The sequence below is a fragment of the Sorex fumeus genome, unplaced genomic scaffold (assembly GCF_029834395.1).
Source record: "Sorex fumeus unplaced genomic scaffold, SorFum_2.1 ptg000019l, whole genome shotgun sequence".
Classification (NCBI taxonomy): domain Eukaryota; kingdom Metazoa; phylum Chordata; class Mammalia; order Eulipotyphla; family Soricidae; genus Sorex; species Sorex fumeus.
Genome location: NW_026606076.1, coordinates 40,308,167 through 40,324,933, shown reverse-complemented (window position 1 = coordinate 40,324,933; position 16,767 = coordinate 40,308,167). Strand labels below are relative to the sequence as shown.

The following is a 16,767-nucleotide window of genomic DNA, read 5'->3' as shown; positions in this document are numbered from 1 at the left end:
GGGGTGGGGGCGGCATGAATATGCGGTACTAGGAACAGAGTAGCTGCCAGGCGCTTGTCCTAACTTCTGTACTACCTCCTGACCTGAGGAAAAAGTTTTTCTTGAGTTTGTGAAGGCATTTTCCCTCCCTTATTTCTACTTTTTTTTTTGGCTGGGTGTGTGTGGGGGGATGGAGTTAGGGGCCACACCCAGCAGCACTGGTACTTCCTCCTGGCTCTGCGCTCAGTGGGATTATTCCTGGCAATGCTTGGGGGGGACCCTATGGGGTGCTGGTAATCAAACCCAGGCTGGCCTTGGTGGTGTGCAAGGCAAGTGCCCATCCTGCTTCACTATGGCTCCCGCCCCTGTTTGTACATTTCTTTTTCTTTTTTTTCCTTTTTGGGTCACATCCAGCGATGCACAGGGGTTACTCCTGGTTCTGCACTCAGGAATCACTCCTGGCGGTGCTCAGGGGACCATATGGGATGCTGGGAATCGAACCCGGGTCGGCCGTGTGCAAGGCAAACGCCCTACCCGCTGTGCTATCTCTCCAGCCCTCTTTTTTCTTTTTGGGTCACAGCCGGCGGTGCACAGGGGTTACTCCTGCCTCATGCACTCAGGAATCACTCCTGGCAGTGCTTGGGGGACCCCATGGGATGCTGGGAATCAAACCCGGGCACCTGCTGTGCTATTGCCCCGGCCCCTGTTTGTACATTTCTGAATTGCCAGAAGGAATTTCCTTGATCATGGGTGATGTGAAAAAACACAGCGTGGGGTGGGGGCGTGTGTATTGGGGGTGGGGTGGGAGAGGAAGTGGGGCTAGTGGGCCCAGCGGGGTTCAGGTTTCCAAGGTCCAATTCAGGTCAGTCATGCTTACCTGTGGGTGGCAGGAAGCTGCTGGGAGGCCGGGGGTGGCAGGAGCGCCCCACTACAGTGCCCGCTGCAGGGGTGGGTGCACCCCGAGAAAGGCGGAGGCATCTTCAGGAGCGGCATGCTGGTGGAAGGCAGGTGGGGGTTCTGGCATGCCCCGGAGGGGTGCGGGGTGGCGGTGGCAGCGGCGGCGGCGGCAGCAGCGGCGGCAGCAACGACAGGGCACTCGGAGGCGAGGGCGGGGAAAGGCGGTGCTGGGGTGGCAGGCAGAAGGTAGGGGTGCGGCGGGGAGCCGAAGGCGCTGGGGTGTGGCGGGATGAGCGACGCCGGCGGGGGATGGTGGCCGGTGGGGCTGTTGGGCGGAGCAGTGAGGTCTGAGCTCCTGTGATGCTCCGAGAGGGGGAGCCCCTCACCTGCGGGCGGGCGGGGGTGGGGGAGAGAGGGGGTCAGGGTGGTGTTTGCCCGGCCTCGGAACACCTCCGGGAGGCGGTCCAGGGCGCAGCCCCAGGTCAGGATTCTCACTCCCACTTCAAGGCGGGGCATTCCGTGGGGGCGGGTCCAAGTGGCAGCGTGAGCAAGCACGATTGGCCAATCACCTGCCAATCTGCGGGGCCCGCCTCCCAGGGGATGGGGCTGCGCTGACAGCCACACCCCCCTGTTAATTTCTGGGGTTTGCACCAGGGGGTCCTCACCCCGGCATCTGCCCCTTTATTGGGGGAAAAGGAGGCCCAGAAAACCGTGGCCACTGGGGTGCGGGCCAGTGTGGCAGGGGTCACTGGATCCAAGTCAAGACAGACTCCCGGAGCCACTTTTCTTCCAAAGGGCCCTGGATGGGCTGGAGACCCTCTCAGGGCGACCCTTGCCATCATCCCCCTAATGGATAATGGGTTCTACTCAGGGGCACTCAGACGCCGGGGGGCACTCACCGGGGCTGGGGGGTGGGCTCCCGAGCAACGTGCCCGGCGCCACCCCGCTGGGATGCGGGGAGTTCCAGAGGCCCGAGAGCTTGTGCGCAGACAGGAAGGAGCTGGGATCCCAGTCGCCTGAGTTCCCGTGGCAGGAGGACGACGAAGACGAGGATGAAGACGATGAGGAGGAGGACGAGGAAGACGAGGATGAGGAGTGAGAGTCGACGCCACAGGACTGCGACTTGCAGGATGTGTGGGACAGGGAGATCTGGTGATGGGGAGAAAAGGTCCCGGTCAAGGACAGGCGAGGTCAAGGGCAGACACGAGGGAGATACAGTATCAGCACCAGAGCCGAAGCATTCGCATCTACTGCTTGGGGGTGGGCAGGGGCTTCCCGGCAGAGTTGAGGGGCTCCGGAAGAGGAGAGGAGAGTAAAGATGGAGTGGGAAAGACTTGGGGGGGAGGGGTCCAGCTGCTTGGAAACCGGGATAGCAGGGGTGGTGGTACTATAGCTCAAGGGGCCCCCAGAATGTTTGTTCAGATGTCAGAACCTTGTAGCTGTCCCCAAAGTACTCCGAGCCATGACGGCCATCCGAGAGCAAGGGCGGGGGGGTGGGGTGGGTTGGGGGAAATGGGGACACTCCTGGGTGGGGACCCCTGCCAAGCTCTGCAGTGGGCACCTACCGCCAGCGCATGCTCGCGGCCCGTCTGCTTCTCTTCCTCCTCCATGACCCGGCGGCAGCTCGGACACACCCACAGCGGCATCTCACCCAGGAGGTTCTTGACCAGCTTGGGCATGAAGTCGGAGGGCAGCTTCTCCCCCTGCAGCACCAGCCCGTTCTGCCCGGGGTTCTCTTCCCAGCCGCGCCGAGCGCGGTGGCACAGCAAACAGCACGTCTGCGTTGCGGGGCCAGGAACCTGCATGACCCAGAGAGGCGGGGGGGATAGAAGGGGGGTTCCTGGGAGGTGGCTGGGGGTACAGCCTCGATGCTGCTGACCTCACGACTCCCACTGGCGCTTCATGACTGGGGGGAGGTGGAGGAGGGAGGCTAAGGGGAAGTGAACGGCCAGCAATTCCATCCTCAATAATTGAGGCTCCTATCTCGATCCCCGCCCCATGCCCTGTTTTTTTGGCAGAAGATTTTGCAAAGTTCAGTCGCCCGGTTAGAAAGCTAGTGACAGAGCTAGACAGCCAGTCAGCCAGGCCTTCGGTACCTGATGTCCCCAACCCACAAATTCTTTTTTCTTTTTTTTTGCTTTTTTGGGTCACACCCGGCAATGCACAGGGGTTTCTCCTGGCTCTGCACTCAGGAATTACCCCTGGCAGTGCTCAGGGGACCATATGGGATGCTGGGAATCGAACCCAGGTCAGCCGCGAGCAAAGCAAATGCCCTACCCACTGTGCTATTGCTCCAGCCCTCAACCCACAAATCCTTTGTTTTTGGGCCACGCTCAGTGGGGCTCAGGGCTTACTCCTGGCTCTGTGCTCAGGGTGCACTGCTGAGCATTTGGGATGCTGGGGATTGAACCTATGTCGGCTGTATGCAAGGCACGCGTCCTCCCTGCTGTACTATTGTTCTGGCCCCGGAAGAGGTATGCCTGAATCTCATTTCCCCTGGAACTCAATAGGGCCAGTGACGTGCAATGGACATGGCTTTGTAGGTCTGACCGAGAACATGCAAGAGGCAATGGTTTTCCCCGTGAGCCTGAGACGTAACCAAGCACGCAGCCCAACACCGTGTCTGTGGAATAATCCCCAATATCTGTACCGAGCAGGAACAGCAGCGGGAGGGGGCTCAAAATCAGGGCTCAGGGACTGGGAGAGAGGCCGGCGGGTAAGATGCTTGCTTCACATGCAGCAGACCCCGAGTCTGAACCCCGGCATCCCAGAGGGTCCCCTGCGTCCTGCCAGACGCGACAGCTGAATACAGAGCCAGGAGTTATCCCTGAGCACAGGCAGGTATGGGTCCAGCCCTCCCCCCACCCCCAGGGCAAAAATTAATTAACTAATTAAAAAAAAAGGGATCAGGGGCCAGAGAGACAGTATAAGAGGTGAAGCGCCAGCTTCGCATGCAGCTATGACGCCCCGATCCTGGTTCAAATCCCCGGCATCCCATAAGGTGCCCCAAGCCCCGCCAGGAGTGACATCTGAGCACAGAGCCAGGAGTTATCCCGGAGCATCATCGCTGGGTGTGGCTCAAAACCAAAAACATTAGTATAAACATCTACCACATGGACTATATTGGAGACAATGTAGTTTTCTCCTGTTGGGATGGGGATGTCCTCCCCTGATGGATAGAAGCCCCCTCCCCCCTTACCTTCATGCCCAACATCCTTGGCCTTCTCTTCCCTTGCAGCATGACCCCTGGGGGATCCCCTGCTGAAAACCCGTGAGGAGCTGGGCACGGTATGCAAGGCCCAGCTGGCACCTGATGTCACAGGCAGTGCCTTAGCCCAGGGCTGTCAATAACAGCCAGGAATCGGTAATATCATAGCTCTTTTTGTGCTGTTTTGTTTTTGGGCCACACCTGGTGATACATAGGGCTGACTCCAGGCTGTGTGCTCACAGATCACTCGGGGGACTACACGGGGTGCCAGGAATTGAAGCTGGGTCGGCTGAGTGCAAGGTGAGTGGCTTACTCCAGTTTTGTTTGGTTTTGGGTGGAGGGGGGACCACACCCGGTGACGCTCTGGCTCTGGAATCAGGAGTTACCCTTGGTGTTGCTCAGGGAACCTTATGGGATATAGGGGATCGAGCCCGGGTCAGCATGTGCAAGGCAAATGCCCTCCCTGCTGTCCCACCTCTCCAGCCCAGCTCATCTTTGTCCCTTCCTGATAAAGGAGCGCCAGGGCACCAGAGGAAGTACCAGGTCTGTTCCCTGCTGGCTGCTTTATGATACTGCAAGGCACTGGCCTCAGCTGGTCAAGTCACTCAATTTGCTTTGCTGAGTTCCCCGGGGCAACGTGGTGGGGGGGTGAGTCACTGTGCCCCCCCCGCACTGTTGGACCAGCTCCCCACCCTGTCCCTCTGCCTTTGCACCTCTCCTGTGTGGGAGACCATGCTCCTGGGGGGCTGTGACATGAGCTTTCCCTAGCTGCCCCCCATTGAAATCGGGGGCTTCTCCCCAGACTCACTGAGCCCTCGTGATAAACAAGCTCAGCCCGCGAGGGCTTGGCCCATGCAGTACCCACCGCCTCTCCAGCCAAAGAAAGCAGCATGGAGGGTCTGGGAAGTAACTGCATTGCCAGGGAAGCAGGGTCATTGCCAGAGCTAAGATGCTCTGAGGTTTAGCTGGCATCTGGCATCCTGGGTACCAGCCCTGAAGCCCTGAGCTTGGTGACGCCAAAACAAGGGGCTGGCCTGGTCCCCTGGCTGCTGCTCTCGCGCCACCTAAACTGGACACAAGAGGCAGAGCGACAGTCCAGTGGGCAGGGCACTCGCCTTGCACGCGGTCACCCCCTGTTCAATCCCCCAGCATCCCCTGTAATCCATGAGAGAGCCCACTGGCAGCTGTGGCCCAAACAAAACCAAACCCAAACTGCAGATGAGTTCCCCTATAGGCCTGAGACCGGGGTGCCAAGTACTTTTTGAACCCCCCCCCCAAAAAAAGGTCCACACTCTCCTTTTTGCTTGTTTCTGGACCACACCCCACGGTACTCAGGGATCACTCCTGGTGGGGACTGAGGGACCATAAAGGGTGCTGGGGACTGAATCTGGGTCAGACACGTGCAAGGTAAGAGCCCTCCCTGCTGTACTAACACTTGGGCTGCGAGTCCACACACTGCCGGGGGCCTCAGGCTGACCCGCCAACTTCACAGCCCGCCAACTTTTCTCCCTTTCCAGCTTGGGGTGGGGTGGGGGTTTAGTGAGTCATACCCGGTGATGTTTATTTCTCCAGTCCTTCAGCTGTTTTATTCTGGTTTGGGGGCCACACCCGGCAGTGCTCAGGGCTTTCTCCTGGCACGGCGTTTGGGGGACCTGATGGGGTGCTGAGGATCGAACCCTGGTCAGCTGTGTGCAAGGCAAGGGATCTGCCCTCTGGACTACCTCTCCCATCCCAGATTTTATTGTATTTCTATTTGGGGGAAAGGCTCCAAGCAGCGTTCAGCAGATGCCGAAGCCCCTAACGGCAATATCCATCTGCTCTATGGCTGCACCTTCACCATCCTCTGGCTAATCACTCCTGCTTTTTCTCTTTTGTGGGGTCACACCCGGCATTATTCTTAGTTCTGCACTCAGGAATTACTCCTGGCAGTGCGCAGGGGACCATATGGGATGCTGGGAATCGAACCCGGGTCAGCCGTGTGCAAGGCATACACCCTACCCGTTGTTCTATGGCTCCAGCCCCTGCTTTTTCTTTTTTTTGCTTTGTTTTTGGGTCACGCCTAGCAGTGTTCAGAGCTTACTCCTGGCTCTGCACTCAGGGATAATTCCTGGCTGGTTAGGGGAGCGACTGGACCACATGTGGCACTGGGGATGGAACCCGGGTTGGTCATGTGCAAGAACTGCCCTCCCCCACCCCCCCCACCCCCATCGGTCGTTGAATCCCTTTTGATTGCAACCTCCAGCCCAGTCCCAAAGGGCTGGCCTCCCAGGGGGAGCTCAGCCTTTAAGTCAGCGAGTTCTCCAGGTGTTATTCTTGGCGCACCTGATGCGGAATTCCCCCAGGAAGGAAGGAAATGTTCCAGAAGCTTCTCCCACCGAGGAAACACTGTCCTTTCCTACATGGGCTGCTGGGGGCTTCCTGAACCGCAGGCCCGCTTCTCCCCAGATCTCCCTGCCCACACCCAGGTGCTTCCCAGCACAGTGGGGCTGGGACGCAGGGGAAAAGAAAGGAAAGGCCTCGTGTTGTTCGCCATGACTGTGTTTTGGGGGCCACACCCAGTAGGTGCTCAAGGCTTACTCCCGGCTCTGCTCTCAGGGACCATGTGAGATGCCAGGGATCGAACCTGGGTTGGCTGTCGGCAAGACCACTGCCCTCCCGTCTGCCCCAGGACAATGCCCTTTCACCCTCGCTGCACCTGTGGGTCAGATGCATCGGTCTCGATGCGGAGACCCAGGCCCAGTGGTTCTAAGCAGGCCCGTTTTTGGGGGGTGTAGTTTTCAGGCTACCTGTGGCAGTGCTCAGGGATCACTCCTGGTGAGGACTGACCCTCTGGATTCTCTCCAGTCCAGCCCTGGTCAGTGGCCCCATGGGGAAAGCCCATACTGAGATCTGCCAACTAGTCTCTGAGATGATCTGGGCTGCACCCAGGGCAGAACCAGAGCCCCGGGTGAGCCTGGGGGCATAGGACATGTGAGTGGCTGTGCCTTTCCAAGCTAGCAAGGGTCCTGGGGACCCTTCCCAGCTTAGGGGAAGGGGAAGGCATGGACAGGCAGCCCTTCCTATTTAAATCTCTGCCCACTCCCCCCTCCCAAAAAAAAACTAATAAACCTGGCCAAATTCAAGCTATTCCAGGAGACCATTTGAGTCTTCCCTGAACCAAAAAAAAAAAAAAAAAATCAAAGCAGGAGCAGTGAACCCTATTTTTACTTTTATGACAAACTGTGATTCTTTTGACCTTTAAAAAAAAAAAGGAACAGGGGCCGGAGCGATACTACAGCGGGTATAGGGCGTTTGCTTTGCACGTGGTCTACCCGGGTTCGATCCCCAGCATCCCATATGGTCTCCCCAGCACCGCCAGGAGTAATTCCTGAGTGCAGAGCCAGGAGTAACCCTCCGAGCATTGCTGGGTGTGACCCAAAAATAAAAAATTTAAAAAAAGGAACAAAATGAGCCTCTCACTTGGAGCAAAGGATGTTTTATTTGAGGTCCCTGATCCAATGCCAGCTTTCTGCTGGAAAGCAGATGGGGCAGGGAGACCACCAACAGAAGCCGGATGACCTCACCTCCCCCCACGCTCCCCCACCCCGGCCCATATGGGAAGGTTTCTCACATGGCATTAGGAGGTGACACTCACAGATAGTTACGTCTGGAGGCTGAGTGGAAGCACAGCAGGGAGGGCACCTGCCTTGCGGGCGGCCCACTGGGGCTCCGTCCCCAGGCCTCTATCAGGGTCCCCTGACTCCTGAGCGCAGAGCCAGGAGTCAACCCTGACCGCCACTGGAATGGCTCGGCTCACAAACCAAGACTATAAATTGAAAGAAAATTCAGAAAGGGCGGCAACACCTACACCTTTGATGTCCGTGAGCATGGCAAACGTCAACATCTCAAAACAAAAGACAAACTTTTGAAAATGTTCTCCCCTAGGGTCACTTAACTCGATCAACAGATGCAACAAAATGACAAGATGCTCATTGAAGGATCAGTGATTGTTTGAGGAATGCATGGGAACCCAGGCCTACCCCTTTGACAGTTTCTGGGTGTCCCACCTGCAAGGGTGTGCAATAAGCTAGTGTGATTTAACTTTTTATTTTTGGGGGTCACACCTGGTGATGCTCGGGGATTACTCCTGATGGTGCTTGGGGACCTTCTGGGATGCTGAGGATTGAACCCGGGTTGGCTGTGTGCAAGGCAAGCACCTTCCCCACTGTACTATTGCCCTGGCCCCTGATTTAACTTCATTTTCAGGTTAGGGCACTGCCCTGCGTGGTACTGGGGGTGACTCTGAGAGGAGCTCAGGGGACCATGTGGGGCTGGGACTCAGACCCGGGGCGCCCACGTGCCACACCTGTGCTCAGGCCTTTGCAGCTATTCCCTGGCCACAGCCATGGGAACCTCAGACCAATGGTGCCCACAGCTCTGAGAAGGGGGCGGGACACGAGTCGATGCCCGCCTCAGCCTTCCCATGCACCCCTGTCCAAAACAGTCCAGTTTCCCCCGGAATCCCGAGACCGGGTCTGTTTGTTGGGGACACCCCCAGAGGTCCCTCTTCCCTATGCACCGCAGTCCAGAAACGTCAGCCCATCGAGTTCCCAAGCTGGGCTCGGCGCAGAGTGCGGACCCCCAGCTCCCAGGGCTCTGCAGGCGGCTCTGTCCAGTGGGATGCCAGGAGACCAGTCCAATTCTCCCTATGCACTCCCCTCCATTTTTTGGTTTTGGGGCCACACCCAGTGATGCTCAGACATGATTCCTGGCTCTGTGCTCAGGGGTGACTCCTGGTGGTGCTCAGGGGCACCCTATGGGATGCTGGGGATCGAACCTGGGTTGGCTGCGTGCAAGGCAAATACGCTCCTCACCATGCTATCACTCCAGACCCCCACCCCCACTTCTCCCCTTACTAAGGTCTCTGATCTGCCTCAAGTGGGGGGCAGCCCTGCTCATCTCTCTTACCCCTCGAGCCCCAACCCCTCTAGTCTGGGTCCTCACTGATGCCTGAGATGCTCAGGGGATGGCACCTCTACACCTGTGGGCGCCCCAAACCCTGCCGGCCACCCCCCACCCCCATCCAGCTGGACTGGGCTAAGCCTGGTGTGTGTGTGTGTGTGTGTGTGTATGTTGGGGGCGGGAGGGTTCTTCTGGTAGTGCGTGTCCACATAGGGCCCAGGACCAAATCGGCGATGCATCCCCCAGAGGCCCTGGCAGGGGTGGGACAGGGAGGGGCCCTGCTGGGAAACTGCAGGCAAGCGTCGACTCGGCCCCTCTAGGCGAAGGCCAGAATCCAAATCCCATACACACCCCTTCCCAGCACCCTGTCCCAGCACTGTTCCAGGCCGGCTATCAAATATTTGGGGGTGCTGCTGTGTAAGTGCATCCCCCCAACCCCCCAACTCAGCTGCCAGTCGTAGTCACTGCAGGAGGGACTTGTCCGGGGTGTCTGGGTGGAGGTGAGAAAGATCTGCTGTCACATGGCCCCGGCAGCCACAAGAACCTCCTGGGTAAAAAGGTACCCTAGGGGTAGGCCAGAGTTGTGAGTTCGATGCCCGACTGGGGCCCAGGACCTGATCTCAATCAAGGGGCTTTGGCCCTGACCCCCCATCCCCCACCACCATGGGGGGAAGGGGGAAGGTGAGAAGTTCTGGGAAGTTCCTGGCCAGGATCAGACACACAGTTAAGGAACAGCTCACGGGGCTGGAGCGACAGCACAGTGGGTTGGGTGTGTTTGCCTTGCATGCGGCTGACCTGGGTTCGATTCCCAGCATCCCATAGGAAGAGCAAGAGCTCAGAACCCATTACCGTTTTTCCTCTTTAGCCCTGAAGAAATGAACAGGGCAACTGGCCAAGAGGGCCGTGCCCCACAAGTCAAGTAGCGGAGAAGTCCCCAACAGGGGCTGTCCTGGGCCCTGCTGCCTCTTTCTGTGAGGCCTGGCCGGGCCCCTCCTTTTCAAACAAAGGCTATCCAGAGGTCTAATTCCTTTGGGTTTTGGGGGGCAGCTGAGGGAACCCCAGACAGCAGGGCTGCAGAGAGAGCCCCTGGCCAGCATGGCAGGAGGGGAGGCGGGTAGATGGAGGGGAAGGGGCCCGTGGGCCAGACACAGTGTAGTGGGGAGGGCTACATTGTCTTGCATGTAGCTAACCTGGGTTCGATCCTGGGTTCCCTATAGGGTCCCTCAAGCCCCGCCAGGAGTGATCCTTGAACGTGGAGCCAGGAGTCAGCCCTGAGCACTGGCGGGAAGGAGCCCCAAAACAAAACAAAACAAAACAAAAAAAGGAAGCAACGAGGGGCCAGAGAGATAGTCCAGCAGGGAGGGCGCTTGCTTGCACACAGCTGACCCGGGTTGGATCCCCAGCATCCCATAGGGCACTCCCCAGCCCCGCCAGGAGTGATTCCTGAGTGCACAGCCAGGAGTTAGCCCTGAGCATCACTGGGTGTGGCCCCCCTAAAAAAAAATCAAAGGGGCCTGACCCCAGGCCTTTCCTGGGGTGCAAGTCAGCTTCCCCCTAGCCCTGCACACCTGTCCACACGGCCCTGGAACTGCCCTGCTCTGGACTCGCCCCTGCATTCTGGGGGCTCGAGGAAGGCGAGCCTCTGCCTAGCAGCAGAATGGGAAAACAGAGGCCGGAGGGACAGTCCAGTGGGCCGGCTCTTGCCTTGCGCAGGGGTCACTCCTGGCGGGGTTGAGGTCAACCATGGGCACAGCGAGTGCCCCCCGGGCTGTCTCAGCTCTGGGCCTTGAGCTCCATTTTCATTTCACTCTTCATCACCTCATGCGGGGCCTCCCTGGCCAGTCACCCCAGCCCTCAGCCCTTGCTCTTATCCTTCGTTCCCCTCCTTCCTTTGTTTTCTGGGACTCACACACAGCCGGACTGGGAGGGAAGGGGGGATTTCCTCCTCGTTTGTGGCGCCAAGGTCACCCCTGGTGGGGCTTGGGTGGTGCCTGCCATGCCCCTCGCGCCCATGTTCTCGAGAACTTCCCCACCGCCCCTCCCCCAGACTCAGCACCAAGGTGATTCTCCAGGTGATGGGGACGGCACCATGCCCCCTCCATGCTCCTCAAGTAAACACACGGGGACCCCAAGACCTAGGGTTTGACCCTTCCAAACTTCCCACTCTGGCTTTGGCCAAGCTCTGCGGCCGACCAAGTCCTGGCATGCTGGAACGGGGGCGGGGGTGGGGTGGAGAAGGGTCTGGTTCATTTCTGTAGCTCCAATGGCCCAGGGGCAAAGTTCCCTGGGGGTTCGGGAAATAATGATCCACGGCTCTAGTGTCTCCCCAGCATGACACGAAAGAGCAAGATTAAGTGCTGGAGCGATAGGACAGTGGCTGACGCAGGTTCAATCCCGGGCACCCCCAAGCTCCACCAGGAGGGATCCCTGGAGTAAGTCCTGAGCACCCGCTGGTTATTAACGCCCCAGCGCCCTACCCACTGTACTACTGCTCCAAGCCCCCGGGGTCGCCTTTATTTTACTTATTTCGCTTTTTGGGTCACACCCAGTGAAGTTCAGGGTAAAGGTACTCCTGGCTCTGCACTCGGGAATTACTCTTGGAGGTGGAGGATGCCATATGGGATGCCGGAGATCGAACCCAGGTCGGCCACGTGCAAGGCAAACGCCCTGCCCACTGTGCTGTCACTGTGGCCCCCCAGGGTCTCCTTTAAAGGCGGCTGGGCACAGAGGGAGGGGGGGTAATGCAGGGGGGCTCAGCCCCCACCAACTGCTCGGGGCAGCCTGACAAGCCTTCTGGGGTGGAGGTCTTCCAGGACAGGGGCTCCGACAGTACCCCGTAAGGGCAGCGGACCTGGCAGCCTCACATGACTCCTGCAGGCAGGAGGGACCCCCTAAGGGGCGGGGCCAGGTGCGCAGAGTCCCGAGAGGCTCAGGGCGCATGCACGGGCGGTGAACATCGCTCAGCCAGCATCTGCCTAGAAGCCTAAGAGGAAGGCTAAGGGGCCCCAGGCCCTGGAGAGCCCAGTCCCTCAGGGCTCAGTGCCCAGAACCAAGGTGTGTCCCCCCACCCTCTGCTCCTTGGGGAGGCTTCCAACCGTTCATTCACTCCTTTATTACCTTTTATTGTTTTTTTTTTTTTCGCTTTTTGGGTCACACCCAGGGATGCACAGGGGTTACTCCTGGCTCTGCACTCAGGAGTTACTCCTGGCGGTGCTCAGGGGACCCTGTGGGATGCTGGTTGGCCGCATGCAAGGCAAATGCCCTACCCGGTGTGCTATCTCTCCAGCCCCCGCTTTGTTACCTTTTGGACAAACTTCCCTAGTGACTGGGCAGGGGACTCTCGCCCACGGAGTGATCCCTGAGTACTGCAGGGAATGGCCCCCAAAACAAATGGGGTGGGGGGGGACTTGAGCTCAGAGACTGGGGCCACACCTGGCAGTGCTCAGGGCTTACTCCTCGCTCTGGTTCAGGGATCACTCCTGGAGATCAGAAGAGACCCTATAGGGTGTTGGGGTTCAAACCCTGATCCTTTTCTTCTCTTTGCTTTTTTGGTCACACACAGTAGTCTCGGGAGGTACTCCTGGCACAGTGCTCAACAGGCCATGCAATCGGGGAATGGAACCTGGAGAATTCTGCTTGCAAAGTCTGAATTCCTGCCCACAGAGCTCTTTTCCCACTGGCCCAGCCTTTCTTTTGTTGCTTGGTCTATGGTGACCGATCAATGTTCAGGGATTATTCCTGCCTCTGAGCTCAGAGAGGTAACACCTGGTAGCGCTGGGGGAGGAGAAGGGACGGGACCCTGCGGGGAGCTGGGGATAGAATCCAGGTGGCCCCGCATGCAAGCAAGCACCTTCCCCTCTGTCCTATGTCTTTCCATTTTTCAGCACAAATCATAAGGAACTCAGAGAGAAACGGCGCACCCCGAGTTTCTCCCTACTCATTCTTTCTTTGCACAAGGCTGGGGAGCCCTGTGAGAACCCAGGTGGTGGGGGGGGTGGTGGAGGAGTGGGGTCCTGAGGGAGCCTCACCCTTTGAGCCCAACACTTTAACAAGGCTTGTTTCATGAAGGCTCGTTCTGGCCGTCACGGAGAATTTAACCATTTGTTCCATCCCATGTGACAGACACTTTAGGTCTTAATTCCCTAACACCTGCCCCGGAAATTCTAGGGGCAAATGCTTGGTGGCTCTGAGTTTGGCTTTCTTCATCTGGAAATCGGTTTCTGGTACTTACACTCTTTTGTCTATCCATTCACACTTGTTCAAGTACCAGCCCTATGGGGGACACCAGTGGCCCATCTGGTACCTGCATGCATGTGGCAGCGAAAACCAACTCAAGAGTTTGGGGACCGGGGAGGGCGCTTGCCTTGTACGTGGCTGACCTGGGTTCGATCCCCGGTGTCTTATAGGGCCCTCTGGCCCCTGACCCCAGAAGTGATTCCTGAGCGCAAGAGCCAGGAGTAAACATCTGAGCATCACTTGGTGTGGCCCCCAAACAAACAAACAGAGTTCGGGGCTTAAGCCACAGCCCAGAGGGGAGGGCTGTCTTGCCTTACATGTGGTGGACCTGGGTTCCTTCTCTGGAACTCCATTGGGTCCTTGAGCATGGCCAGGAGTGATCCCTGAGTGCAGAGTCAGGAATAAGTCCTGAGCATTGCTAGGCGTGGCCCCCAAACAACAACAAAAAGCAAGGTGCAGACAGTGCCTGGTTTGTGTAGAAGTTCGAAAGAACCAGTTCCGACCAGGCTGTAGAAGGCCAGCAATCTCCGGACACCCCCCCACACCCCCCCCAACAACCAGCCTCCCTGCCCCAGAGGAAAGGACATACAATAGTTCCGCAGTCATCACCCAGTTCTGGAAACTACGTGCTAATAGGGGCGGGGGACAGTGGTGCCCCCCACCTCCAGGACTCTGTCATCTATTTTGCTTTTGCTTTTTGGGCCACACCCGGCAGTGTTCAGGGCTTATTCTGGCTCTGTGCTCAGGGAATTGCTCCTGGCGTGGCATTGGGGCAGCCTATAGTGGTGGGTGTTGGGGATCGAACCCAGGTTGGGCCGTGTGCAAGGCCTTCACCACTGTACTCACTCTCAGACCCCAGGAGCCTGTATCCCTTCTGAATGGGAAAAAAGAATGAAAAAAAAAAAAAAAAGGAAAGCTCACTGCTACTGACCCTTGGTGGTGGTAGTGGGGGGCTGTCTCTTCCCCTCCCCAACTTCCCCTGTTGGTTACCGCCACTGGGGTGGGGGATGGCAGAGTTGAGAAGGAAGCTGTGTCCCAGCCAGAGGAAGGTGAAGACTCCCCCACTAAGGGGTGAGCCTTGGTCAAGGGGCTTCCAAATCAGCCCACGCTGAGCCAGAAAGGAGGGGTCGGGGCCTGGACAGAGCCCATATCTTTCTGGGCTCCCACGATCCACAAGCCCAGTTCTCAGCCCAGAGTGGGGTGCTAACTGGTGGGGTGTGGGGGGGAAGGGAAAGAGGGGGGAATCTGCAAGCTGGTGTGAAGGGGGCCCCTCTGACCCCACAGGGGGGGCTCTCAGGGCAGGCTTTCCCAGCATGGCACACACCCCACTCTCCTCTCCGTTCCCCCCCCCCAGTCCCATGTGCCATCGTGGGAAGCGGACTCCAAAGCCATGCCTTCCAGCTGGCACCCGCCTCCCGGCAAGCCCCGCAGCTGCTGCAGTTGCCCGCAGCGCCCTGCCACGCCTCGGCCTCCACAGGATGGGCACAGGGGACCCCGTCGAGCTGCCCGCAGGAGGCCGGGCCAGACAGTGGACCAACTCACAACTCCGGGCAGTGCCAGCTTGGAGCACACCAGCCTAGCCCTCCGCCCCCTCCCCCCCAGCTCTGGACGCACACATGCACCTCCTGGCGCGTGCTCCCCTTACACTTTCCAAACAATAACTATACATATATATATATATATTTTTTTTTTTTAAAGGAACCTCTCTGGCTTGGACGTGGCCAGCAGGACGTTTGCAAGCATCCTCCCTAACTGCTCCTGCTCCGACGCAAACCCCAGGATCTCGAAGATGGTGGGGGATCGGTCCTGCGGGGATGATCGGGGGCGGGTGTGGAATAGAGGAGAGAAAGGGCAGGCTGCTGGGCGGGGTGGTCAGCCAGAAATGCGGGGCGCACAGACCGGCTAGGCAGCGGCAGGAGGAGGAGGAGGAGGAGGAGGAGGAGGAGGAGGAGGAGGAGGAGGAAGAGGAGGAGGAGGAGGAGGAGGGGGAGGTCCTCCTTCCAGGCCCTCCCCCCCCAAGACACAGGCTGGGGACCCAGATGCATGAGGGGGCAGCGGCTGCAGAGAACTAAGGGGAACTGGGTGGAGCCTCTCCCGGGGGGGATGGGGGGTAGAGGAGCCAGAGGCTGCGGGCTGCGGAGCCCCGGCACCTGGAGAGGGGGCCGGGAGGTAGCTGGGTGGGTGGGTGGGTGGATGGATGGGTGGGAGAGGGAAGCAGGTGAGCCCCAGAAGGAGGTGAGAGGCAGGGAGCGGAGCCTGCGCGCGCTCCCCATCCAGCCGGGGGCGGCGGGGAGCGAGCTGCAACCTGGGCTCGGGGCCACAGGGCAGGCCGGGTTTTTCTGGGGGGGCAGTGGGGGACAGATCCCACTGCCCGCTCCCGCCTCGGCCGGGGTCCCGGAGCCCAGGGTGACGTGCACAGCACGGTCCAGCTGCTAGGCGGGGCATCACAGTCCAGCAAACCCCCCATACCACACACACACACACACACACACACACACACACACACACACACACACGGACGCACACACGTCAGCCCCGCTCCACCCGGGCTCGCGCGCCTACCTACCTGCGCAGGGCCGAGCGCCAGCTTGGGCTCATCCTCCTCCCGGGGACCGTCGATCTCGGGCTCCGCCGGCGTCTCCGGGGGCCCCGCAGCGGCTCCCGTTTCCAGGCTCGGCGGCGGCGGCGGCGGCGGCGGCGGCGGTGGCGGCGGCGGCTCGGGCGCTGGGGGCTTGTGGGGACCCGCGGCCCGCGCCCGCTCGCGTCGGCCCGCGCCACCGCCCGGCCTGCTCCGCCTCCGAGTCATGCTGCTGCTGCTGCTGCTGCTGCTCGCGCCGCTCGCTCGCTGCTCCGCGCCGCCGCCGCCGTCGCCGCCGCCGTCGCCGCCGCCGCCGCCGCCGCCACCGCCACCGCCGCTCCCCTCGCAGGACAACAGCCAATATGGCGGCGCCCGGTTCCCCCCTCCGTCGCTGCCAGCAGGTCAGGGGGCACGCGCGGTCTGCGCCGTCGCACTCGGCGGCTGTGGCCGCGGGCGCCATCTTGAGGACGGGCATTGCCCGGCGTTCCGTGGGAGAAAAGACGCGGCTGGGGAGACGCCCACCTGCTCGCGGAGGCGGAGGGGAGCGCCACACGCCCCTGCTCCCGGGCGCTGTCTCCTGGCTGGCTATCAGTGACAAGAATAGTTTCATTTCCGTCGCGCTACTGTCCTTTCCCCCAGCTTTACCTGCCTGCCTGACTTTTCTCGCTGTCCCACAGGCACGAACCTTCTCCTTTCGCTGGGGGTAAAATCGAGGCTTGCAAAAAAAAAAAAAAGCTAGTCGGGAGCTTGCCTGCCTACCCGGGTTTGGCTCTGATCGCCGGCATCTCGTGTGGCTCCACTGAGCACCGGCTGGAGTCGTTCTGAGTGCAGAGCCAGGTGTGGCTGAGCATCACCAAATAATACTAATTATTATTATTAATCGAAATAATATTATTATTAATATTAATAATAATCGTAGCATTGCACT

The 16,767-nt window shown here is 59.4% G+C and overlaps 1 protein-coding gene across 1 annotated transcript in view; it reads right to left on the bottom strand.

Annotated features, from left to right (window-relative positions):
- FAM193B (family with sequence similarity 193 member B) overlaps positions 1-16,098 on the bottom strand; it is a 30,393-nt gene extending 14,295 nt beyond the window's left edge. Inside the window, exons 1-4 of the mRNA XM_056112830.1 lie at positions 15,828-16,098; positions 2,442-2,675; positions 1,776-2,025; positions 857-1,262 (exon numbers count right to left, since the gene is read on the bottom strand). Of these exons, the coding sequence (XP_055968805.1) occupies positions 857-1,262; positions 1,776-2,025; positions 2,442-2,675; positions 15,828-16,067 (1,130 nt within the window). The 5' untranslated portion in view covers positions 16,068-16,098. The remainder of the gene's footprint in view (positions 1-856; positions 1,263-1,775; positions 2,026-2,441; positions 2,676-15,827) is intronic.
- Between the last annotated feature and the right edge of the window lie 669 nt (positions 16,099-16,767).